The sequence below is a fragment of the Lipotes vexillifer genome, unplaced genomic scaffold, assembly GCF_000442215.2.
Source record: "Lipotes vexillifer unplaced genomic scaffold, Lipotes_vexillifer_v1.1 scaffold896, whole genome shotgun sequence".
Classification (NCBI taxonomy): Eukaryota; Metazoa; Chordata; class Mammalia; order Artiodactyla; family Lipotidae; genus Lipotes; species Lipotes vexillifer.
The window spans coordinates 1,443,248-1,454,899 of NW_006778096.1; the positions used below are offsets into that span (position 1 = coordinate 1,443,248).

The 11,652-nt window shown below is 41.3% G+C and overlaps 1 protein-coding gene across 2 annotated transcripts in view; it reads right to left on the bottom strand.

Annotated features, from left to right (window-relative positions):
- Positions 1 to 11,652, bottom strand: part of DROSHA (drosha ribonuclease III) — a 130,174-nt gene that overhangs the window by 40,166 nt on the left and 78,356 nt on the right. For both annotated transcript variants that reach the window (XM_007451411.1, XM_007451412.1), the window contains 4 exons: positions 8,039 to 8,098; positions 6,531 to 6,630; positions 2,591 to 2,693; positions 332 to 402 (listed from right to left, as the gene is read on the bottom strand). In XM_007451411.1, the coding sequence (XP_007451473.1) occupies positions 332 to 402; positions 2,591 to 2,693; positions 6,531 to 6,630; positions 8,039 to 8,098 (334 nt within the window). The remainder of the gene's footprint in view (positions 1 to 331; positions 403 to 2,590; positions 2,694 to 6,530; positions 6,631 to 8,038; positions 8,099 to 11,652) is intronic.

The following is an 11,652-nucleotide window of genomic DNA, read 5'->3' on the forward strand; positions in this document are numbered from 1 at the left end:
TCACTGTTGTGGGCCTCTCCCATTGCGGAGCACAGGCTCCGGACGCGCAGGCTCAGCGGCCATGGCTCACGGGCCCAGCCGCTCCGCGGCATGTGGGATCTTCCCGGACTGGGGCACGAACCCGTGTCCCCTGCATCAGCAGGCGGACTCTCAACCACTGCACCACCAGGGAAGCCCTAAGCTATTTTTGAAGTGCTTGAAATCTACCATCTATGGTAGATTTGGGGTTTTTGTTTCTCTTACACGCTCTTTAAAATACAAAGACTAATTGATATAAAATCTTCTGTAATGATATATAACTGAGAAAAATCAAATGAATCGAGATAAATACCGGATCATTAAAGAGTAAGCGTCCAAATAACTGTTTGGCTTCCTCCAGGCTTCCCTCCAAGTAAACAGCTCCTAGATAAAAGGAAGAGAATGCCAAAAGGAAGGCTGCATTAATATTCAGAGAAAATTACATATCTCCATAAAAAAGCAAAAAGGCAAGCCAAAACCCACTCACAGAAAAATTCGACAAGATCAGAAGCAATTGTCTTGTTTTGTTTTGTTTTTGCAGTATGCGGGCCTCTCACTGTTGCGGCCTCTCCCCTTGCGGAGCACAGGCTCCGGACGCGCAGGCTCAGCGGCCATGGCTCACGGGCCCAGCCGCTCCGCGGCATGTGGGATCTTCCCGGACTGGGGCATGAACCCGTGTCCCTTGCATCAGCAGGCGGACTCCAAACCACTGCGCCACCAGGGAAGCCCAGAAGCAACTGTTTTAAAGGTAGCATTTTCCCTCTTTTAGCTATGCTTTGTGTTATAAGTTAGACTGAAATACGAAATTCAATTTACTAAAACATAAACCTTATTCTGTAAGAAAAAGAGGCCAACTATGAACTATCGTGAAGGATATGGGTATGAACCATTAGTGACTAAGGGAACTATGCACAAATACTTAACTTTATGAAAACGTTATGTTTTATTTTCTATATTTATAGTTTATATTTCAGACCATAGATAAAATCTGAGCTCAGATCAATTAAGGCTTCTGCAAATAAAAATCAGGATAACCTTTACCTTTAATTAGAAATAATTATTAAAAAATTTTTGAAATAACTAAGCACTGTACACATGTTTACCATTCATCATAACCAGTAAGTACTATAGTAACATCTTAACTGGGTGTCAAATAACTGGAGTAGGCTAGTTCTTAAAATCATATTTTTTACATCTGTCTTCAGAAAGGCTATTTTCCACATAAAATATTCAGATACTTAAGTCACCAGGGCTTTTGATGACTAAATACACTTATTATTTATCAATAGTTGTAGTAAAAATGATAATAATAATAATAATGATGATGATGATGACAGTATTAGTAGTAGTAGGGGTTTGGGGGGGTCACTCATGCCCTAGGCCCTGTACAAAAGCATTTTCACATTCTTATCTTCACCTTCAAGGGCACCTTAGTAAGAGGGTATTAGAAAAGATTTACAGGACTGGGGCCCATAGTAGGTGATTTTGGGGAGGGTTAAAGGGAATGGAACTTTGCTCTGGATTTGATGCAACCAGGATCAGATACTAAGATCGTTACAATTCTGTGAGGTAAGTGATACTATCTCCATGTCATAGATGGGGAAACTGAGCCTCAAAGAGATTCAGTAACTTGGCAAAGATACAGAGCCAATAAATGATACAAAAGGGAACTGAATCATGTGTGCCGGGCTATGGGGCCAACTGTAACATTAACTGTCAAAAGTATTACGTCTACAGGGCACAGTCACTCCACGTGACAGACCCTCTGAAAACAGACATATTTGTGCAAAACAGACATACCTGTGAAAAGACTGTGGATAATTATTAAACATTCTCTTGCTACCATCATCAGCATGGAACTACAATGGGAAGCTTTTATATTCATTTTCAAAGAAAGAGGGCAAAATTGATAAGGAAGTACAAAGCCCTTTGAAAAATGCACTCAATCATTTGCCTTAAAAAATCAAGGAATTGTCAATCTACTGAAACGTTTCATTGTAAAGCATACTTGCAATCACCAGCTAATTAACTCTTCATAACTTTCCTGTACAAACAGCTAATTATATTCTAGTTACAGTAAAATAGAAACTGAGGAAGTAAAGAGCCTGAGTGAGGAAGTAAAGTGTCTGCATCAGTCTTGCTTCAAGTGAATAAACAATAGTTATAGAGACTCAAGGCCTGGGATTTTAAATATGTGGTGTCTTCAAGATGTTTAAATCAGAAAATCCTATGAATAGTTTAAAATGTGATCAAAAACAGTATTAGCAACTTATTTATGTATGTGATCCTGAATCAAATCTGGCAAGTAATCCATCCCCATATTAATTCACTGCACTTCAGTTCAGTATATACTAAGCATGTACATGACATGGTACAAGGAATTCAAGAAAAGAAAGCATGACTGCTGCTCTGGAGGAACTACAATAACTATAGTATAAGGAGGTGGGTATTATACTGGGGACCTCACATGCTTTGGGAACAAGTAATTTTCTCCCAAGTCTCCACATAGAATTTTATGTGCCCTCCAGACATTGTAGACATGCAGAAAACTAGACTATAAGTGAGAAATTACCTATTAATGCTTCAAAACAATTAGCCATGGCATGTCGAAGGTCTGATTCTCTACAAAGGTCAGGTCCATGAGCATACAGCATAAATCGATCCAGTTCAAGTTTCTACAAAATTCAAAATGACAGAAAGTAAGAAAAAAATTGACAAAATCGTATTGTAACTGTAATAACTCAGCATCTCCTAGGGGTATGGTTACAATTTAATTGGCCTCATGTGAAAATTTAGTCACCATTCCCTACGAGTCCTTACATATGGCTTAGCGCTGACAAACCTCGACTTTTCCCCAAACAAGCTTCTATGAACTCTGATGGTTCAATTTGGTTCAGAACTGATCAGATCTGAGCTGTCCAATTCCAGGTTCAGAAAAAGGACTAGCTTAAGCTGGAATAAGACTCTGTTACAAGACCATACCTTTGGGTTCACCCAATATGTCTAGGGAGATACAAACCCAACCCAAAGTTAACCTCTAGGATTCCAGAGTTATGTGGTACTGATGGTGTTTGTACCATATGTAAGAGATTTTTATGTGGTAGAGTAAACGGGGACCCTCAGAAGACTTCAAAATGTCTTATATCTCTAAAACTTTTCTTTTTATTTGACAAGGATTTGGGGAGCCATATATCTTTGCACTTATGTCCGCTTTTTGAGGTTTCCACACTCATCCTTCTAAAGTCTCAGTGAGATCTAAGCAATGGGTTGGAACTATCTTAAGGGTTCTGGGAATACGGTTTATAATGAATTATATTTTCCTTTTTTATTTGGCCTCAGACAAGTTTAGAGTCAAATTTACGGCCCAGTTCTACAAATTGTGTAGGGCTTAATGAATATATCTGTGCACGCTAACTTTACTTCCGCCTTCATTTTACTGTCTTACCCATATTTTCTCTTTGAGTTCAGTACCTACTTATTTCTTATCCTATTGTATTACAATGTACAAATCAAGTCCTTTTAGAACTAGACACAGTATGGTTTTTTATAAAACTCCTGAGATTGAATAAATGGAAATCATAATTCATTCCATAACAGGAGAAAGATACAAACATTGCATAAGGATGCAATAAATCTGTTTCTATTACCATGTAATTCAGTTCAATAAATACTTAGTAAGCAATAACATGCCATGTAATAGGGAACAAGTCTCAAGTCAATGAACAACCTAGGACAATATGAATCTCATCAGCTCTCAGATAAAACAGACTCAGATTTTGTGTGTCTTGATATGTATGTTAAAAATATCCATATCTGTTCACATTGGAAAAAGGGACAATAAAAATGGGACATATATGCTATCAGTATTTTGTATTCCTAGGAATTCATGAGTGTATTATAAACTCAAATGAGAGTTTTGACTACCACAAATGCAACAGCAGAAACCACCTCTTTTTAAAAAATTGATCCCCAAGTGCAAGAGTTTATACTAGAATATGTAAATTTCACTTGTTTCACAACTTCACTGGGAAAATCCAATTGTTTGCTATCTCTGGAGCCGTGCTTGAGAGTAGAGTGCAAGCCATGTTTTATATTATAAACAACTATTCTGGAATGCTACGAATTTTCCAACTTCTCATAATCCCTCCTCTATATCCTTATTTTTTCATGAAGGCATTAGTGGAATTTTTAAAAAGGAGAGTGGTGTTCCACTGTGCATGTGTTAAAATGTTCCTGTCTGGAGCGCTGACCTAGAGCTTTCATTACCTTCTCAGAGTCAGCAATACTCCTCCACCAAGTCCCTCCTCCCAAATGGTTAAGAACCACTGGTCTAGACAGAAGAAGGGTAAGACCACCACTGCCTACTGCTGCAGGAGATGGGTGTTGAGTGCTACGGGAATGTCAGGGTTTGGGGTAGAGGAAGATCACACAGAGATCCCTGAAGGGAGAAACTGGCCACCCCCGTCGTAACTCATGGCTTTGTACAGCACCCACTGCGTTATGTAACAGCATCCATGTTCATACTATGGTAATTTCCCACACTTTGTAAATAGCCTCCCTACAATTGTTTGAAAAACAATTATGCAATTCTATTATATCTGAAACTGAAAAGAAAACAATGGCGAGGTGAGGGGAGCGTGCTGACAATCTACTTATTAAAGGTATTTCCAATGGACACTTACGTGAACTATCAGGAAGCATCTTGACAATTAAATCAACTAAACATTGAAGCAGTTTTATATAGATTGTGGAATTTCATTCACTGTAAGGCTAAAACCAAGTTAGCATACCTGTTGCCTATAGTTTTTCCTGAAGGCATCACTGTCTATATTCTCAAATGCCACTGAAGCTAGGTCAAAGCCTACCAACATAGCTATGATGAGGATGTTATAAATAATAAAACAATGCACTCTTGCTAACATGAAAACCGTGGAATAAAAGTAACCACATTTTAGATGTAATTAATGCCTTGGCAAGATCAAATTAAGAAGTCAGGGACTTCCCTCGTGGTCCAGTGATAAAGAATCTGCCTTCCAATGCAGGGGACGCGGGTTCAATCCCTGGTCGGGGAACTGAGATCCCACATGCCGCAGGGCAACTAAGCCTGTGCGCCATAACTACTAAGCTCGCACGCCTCAACGAGAGAGCCCGCGTGCTGCAAACTACAGAGCCCAACGTGCCCTGGAGCCCACGCGCCACAACTAGGGAGAGAAAACCCGTGTACCACAACAAAGAGCTCACACGCTGCAACGAAGACCCCAAGTGCCACAACTAAGACCTGATGCAGCCGGAATAAAATAAATAAATAAAATAAATAAATATGTTTTTTAAAAAGTCAGTCATAAAACTAGAATGGGTTTTATCTAGTCTTTTCTACCAGATTTCAACATTTATATCAAAATGAAGAAAAATAAAACTACTTAAAGCAAAAATCAAGGAAAACTCACAAAAGCTTTTCTAATGGATCACTACTGTTTGGGAATTTAACAGCCACCGTTCCCCCTACTACTGAATAAACCCACAGGCCTATAAAATGTAATGATTTATAAATGTAATTTATAACTGGCAGCAGCAATAAAAACAACTAACTACTACTAGTTTATTCATATGTTTGTGTGATTACTATGAACAGGCATTGCACCAAGCACTTTACAAATGGAATCATTAAAACTCAAATGATAATCTCATTTAATTCTCACAACCACCCTGTGTAGTAGATGCTAATGCTATCTCCATTCTATAGATGAGAAAGCAGAGGCTTGGCAAAGAGAATAACAATTTGTCCATGGTCCCCCTGCGGGTATTCTGATGGTCCATGCAAGTGCCCATGTCCCATCCGTTATGATTTACGATAAGACAGTGCAAGAAACTAACACAACATTGTAAAGCAACAATACATCAATAAAAATTAATTTTAAAAAAAGATACTGCACAGAGACAGGGAGATCAAATGAGATAATGTAAGAAACATGCCTACCATGAATCTAAATCAAGAAAAGGTTCTGTTAGTCGCTCAGCTAAGTCAACTTGGCTAGCTGAACAGCCTAAAACCTAAATCTTAATTAATAGGATTTGTGATTTGGGGGGAATTCTCAAAGATCTGTAAAGCATCCCCTGTGGATACAAACGGCCTGGAGTATTCTATTCAAAGCTATAATTCTGCTTGTTAAAGTAAATTAAAAACAATTGTAATACAGAAATATTACACAAAGGGAAAATACGAAATGTTTCATTTCTTTTACTCTGTTCTCATGCTCCTTTCCCCAAATGTTTAACTCTGTACACGCACATCTGTCAAATTTTTCCTCTTCTGTTATCAAGTTACCTCACTGTGGAGTTCATTGGCTGCTGGTGAAACTCACTAAGGTAAGAGAACTAATAAGGCTGAATCCTTAAAACCCAAACAAAAAAGTCCTTCCTCGTCTATAAAACATTAAACCCTTAATGCACCCTAAAGGGTTACTTATTCAAATGCAAAATTATGCATGGACTGCTTCAGATATCTGACGTACCTTTGCTAGCATGGCAAGGTGCTGGTTCTGAACGATGGCAGTCCGATAGGTTGCTAATCCTCCCTCTTCTAGACTAGGAAACAGATAGTACAAATGGACACTGCCAAAAAAAAAAAGCATATAAGCAAATATGTATCACAATATTCTATCTGTGGTTCTGAGTCCAAAAAACAGGCCTGACACATAATATCTGGGCAATACATACGAGCTGAAGTGAACTAAACTGTAGGGTCTTTGAAAGTTAAACAGTATGCACGGTATATCTGAATGTGCTAAAACCCAAACAACACCATTCACTCATACGTTCACACTGACTTCTGTAAAAAGATTTCTCTGAAATATGATAACAACAAAGACCTGAACAAACATTCATACGCTGCTGAGAGCAAACCTATCTGATACATGAAAATTGAGCCTGGAAACAGAGAGCTTTGCTCGGGTTGGGTTATGAGGGCCCCTGAAGAGGAGCCTGGGAGCTCTGAGCAGGGCAGCTGTGTGGCACGTTCTTCACAAGTACAGACAGGGACAGGAACAGGAACACGAGTGGCAAACAGAACCGGCGCTATTGATCAGGAAAGTAAGGGAATTAGGAAGAAGGCCAATGGAAGACCCGTTCAGACCATGACACTAACTGTGCTCCCCTAACTCTCACACTGGTGTCTCAGACCCACTGTTGATCGGGGCAGCTGAGCTTGTCTAGTCCTACTGTGTCCAGTGAGAACAAGCTTAGAAAACAGCCCCTTTGCCTCATTACGTCCTTCCGGGAAAAGAAATGACCTAAAGAGAATAAAAATAGCTCAAGACAGTTCCAAGAGAAACATGTGTTATCTCCCTTTAAAAGGGAAATTTTATGAGTAATGAAAAAACAAAATGTACTTTCCTACCCCTACCTCCAAATTAAGGACCCTAAAATATTTCTGCGGAGAAAACATACAGAAACACGTACACAGACACACACAGACACAGAAACACACACACAGACACACACACACACACACACACACACACACACACACACACACAATCTAGTTATTAAAATTCTTGTAAACTTTACTTCCCTTGAGTTCAGGAAGAGTGAGACACACACAATTATTAAAATTCTTGTAAACTTTACTTCCCTTGAGTTCAGGAAGAGTGAGAAAGGGATCAAAGACAAATCCTAGAAAATGAAATGACATTTTAAAATATCATCCCTTTCGCTACAAACTGAATATAAGCTCTGAAGCATCTAGACCAAGACAAGCTGATCTCTTCTGGCTGTAGCAACTTGAACATAAACTTGACAGGACAGAGACACTAGCCTTTCATCTTGTAATCTTGCTCATTAGAGCATCAGTGAGTGCAAGTTATCAGGGCAAGAGCCACAGACATGTAGCTTTTAAGCTCTACAGAGGAGACCAAAAACATGGTGTTTCAAGGCCTTATGTGGCTAATTACAAAGAAGGTGTGTATTAAGTATGTTACCTATAAAATGCAATTATTGGGGAATGGCAGAAAAGCCTACATACCTGGTCAGAAATTCAACAACAGCATCACCCAGGAACTCCAACCGTTCGTTGTGATTAATCCTACAGAATTAAAAAGATCACTTACAATAGCACACATTTATATTTCCTCCCTCTCTTTTCAAAGAAAAGGATACGGAGGGTTAGCTCCTTTAGTAATCAAAGCACCCTACCTTATTCCTCATAATCAAGAACACTGATGGCCATCTTAGCTAGAGGTACAGGGGCTGCCTGGTGGGAAAGGGAGGGAGTGTCCCCTCATACTATGTGTCTCAGGCTTCCCACCCTGGTGCTTTCTTCCCCCTGGGAGTCAGATTTAAAGCAAGGAGACATCACCCTAACAATTGGGACTCTTTCCACACCACTATCAGGTGGACAAGAGAAAGGAGAATGCATTCTTAGAGAGAGTTAGAACACTGAAAAATCAGCTTTGGTACAATGTTCTAGCTTCCCATGGTCCAAACTCCAAATTCTAAATTTAACCTTGCATCTAAAGTCCTTCAAAATAGGCCTAACCTACCTTTACAGTCTCATTGTCCACTGCTATCCTCTCCCACCTATGCACAGGGTCCTGTTCCAAAACTGCCTGATCCTCTCTGAAAAGGGCATCCCCTAAAATACTCAGTGCCTCTGTTCAGGCCAAGCTCCTTGCCGCCCTGGAGGCTTCTGCTCTCCCCTGTGCACTGAGACACATTGAAAACCTACCCATCTCTCAAGGTCTAGCAAAATGTGAGCTCCAGATGAATCCCTGCCTGAGTCCCTCATCAAAATTAATACTCTCCCCCTCGGTGCAGAGACTGCATTTTATTTATATCTTAATTACATGATGAATGTGCATCTCACAGGCTGTTTCTCATGTTGGAGTACAAGGCTGAACCGAATGCCTAATCCTTCAGAGACCTTCTCTGTGGTAACATTTCATTGTAATGTGCATGAGTTAAATATAACTATACAACTGAGATTTATGTGGTTAAATAGTGACACTTTAAAAATTTATGGGCGGCATATTCACTTGAGATGATGCCATCCTAAAAGTTAATTATTTTGTAGTTTTTGATAGGCAGATTTTTATTTATTAATTTTAAGTCTTCGTGTCTTTTTGTAAATGCTAGCTGATCCCAAATCAGATTAAGAGAGTAACCAGCCATTTAAACTTTTTTTTTTTTCTTTTGCAGTATGCGGGCCTCTTACTGTTGTGGCCTCTCCCGTTGCGGAGCACAGGCTCCAGACGCGCAGGCTCAGCGGCCATGCCTATGGCTCACGGGCCCAGCCGCTCCGCGGCATGTGGGATCTTCCCGGACCGGGGCACAAACCCGTGTCTCCTGCATCGGCAGGTGGACTCTCAACCACTGTGCCACCAGGGAAGCCCCATTTAAACTTTTGATGGCTCTGACCGTGACCTTTCCTAACGCCCCCATTTCCCTATTTCTAGTCAACGAGTAAATAACCCAGAATAAAAGTAATGTCATGAATGGCATTCTTTCCTTTAAGACTTATTTACTGAGCCCCTGCTTTGTGAAAGGCATTAGTTGGAAAAGGAAAAGAATTTGAAAAAAGAAAAAAGAGAGTAGGACAAAAGACCTTCAAAATGCTCACAGTTAAAAAAAAAAAAATCAGACTATGACACAATTATAATACCTGGGAGAACCAGAACATGCACAATAAAACAAATGCCAGCAGGATCTGGGCAGGATGTCACAGGGTACACAGGGCATTCCACAGGCACAATTACTGCTGGCATTCAGGGAAGGGAGAGGGTACGTCTGGCAGCACATCAAGTCCCTCAGTCTTACTGGTGTGCAGACAGCCACAGGGAAGAGAGTGATGTGCCTGGATCACTGGGTGCTGAGACTGCCAGGTGGGGAAGTTCAGACTTATTCAGTAGGTAATGAGACGTCACAGAAAGCTTTCAAGCAGGTTACAGCTAAGATCTAGAGAGGAAGCTCCAGAAATAGCAAGATGAAGCCCGGAGAGGCAGCCTGAAGGGAGACCTGGCAGAAGGCGGCACTAATTGCACTGCAGGATGGGCAGGGGCGAGGAGTGGTACCCAGGGGGGCTGGGGGAAGAACTCCACCAAGCTCCCCTACCTGCCTTGCTCCTCCACCTTCAGTGCCAGACACAGATTCCCCAAACAACCTACTAGCTCGTTGGCTCTCTCTTTCCTTTCTCTAGTCTGAAATTCTGAGCAAGCTTGCTTGGGAGGAGATATAACCACTGACATTTGAAATTGAATAGTGTTCGTTTCAAAGATATACGTATACTTCCAAGGAGCAGAGACTACTGCATCCCACTTTGTAACAGCAAACTAAAACACAAACAGGACCAAACGTAAGGTAGATAGCTAGTGGGAAGCAGCCGCATAGCACAGGGAGATCAGCTCGACCGCCTGGAGGGGTGGGATAGGGAGGGTGGGAGGGAGGGAGATGCAAGAGGGAAGAGATATGGGAACATATGTATATGTATAACTGATTCACTTTGTTATAAAGCAGAAACTAACACACCATTGTAAAGCAATTATACTCCAATAAGGATGTAAAAAAAAAAAAGAAACAAACAAACAGGGAAGAGGGCAAGTCGTTTCAAGTGAATGCAATTATTCTGGTGCACAGTGCATAACTGACCTATAATCCGTGAACAACCACCAGAGCTCTCCTTATCCCCCAGTCTGCTGTGTATGTTTTGTTTCTGACTTTCACTGAAGCACTTAGCAGGGTCTTCCTTATATGAAGTCACTTATGTTTACGGCACTTTTACCCCACCCCAGGCAGTCACACCTCCTGGTGAGTGGGGGCTTTGTCTTACTTGCCTTTGGATCCCTGTAAAATATCCACGAACTGCCTCAAGCTCAAAAGGCACTGGATAAATGTCTGTTGGATTACATTCGTCTCAGTTTCTTCAGTATGGCTCCCAGGGCTGTACTGACACAGCTGGGGCTACTGGACAGCCACAGTCAAGCAGCAGCCAGCCTGGCCACCAAGGCTGGGAGGATCTTTCTGAACAGAAACTTGGGGTCGACTCTGCATCAGCCAAAAGATCAGACCTACTGCAAGAGGCTCTCAGCACAAGCAGCAGAGGCCAGGGCAGAAGTCAAAGGACAAGAGACATCGTCTGTTTATTCTCTATCAATGGTATCATTTTCAAAATGGTAAATTCAGAAATAACACAGTTTCTCAGCTATAGTTCCCTTTGCCACAGTAAGAAAACATAAACCATGAGGTTTAACCTATGCTACCAAAGACATAATTTACATACCAATAACTATGGTTGGGTAGATGAGACAAAGATCACTTAAACCTGTGCTTTCATCGTTGAAAAGGACGTGTCTATTGCGTGTGCAGCCTTGCAAAAGGGGCTGCAGGGGACCCAGGGTTTCACTGATTAAAATACAGAACCGGGGCTTCCCTGGTGGTGCAGTGGTTGAGAGTCTGCCTGCCAATGCAGGGGACACGAGTTCGTGCCCGGGTCCAGGAAGATCCTACATGCCGCGGAGCAGCTGGGCCCGTGAACCATGGCTGCTGAGCCTGCGCATCCTGCGCGTCCGGAGCCTGTGCTCTGCAACGGGAGAGGCCACAACAGTGAGAGGCCCGCGTACCGCAAAAAAAAAAAAAAAAAAAAAA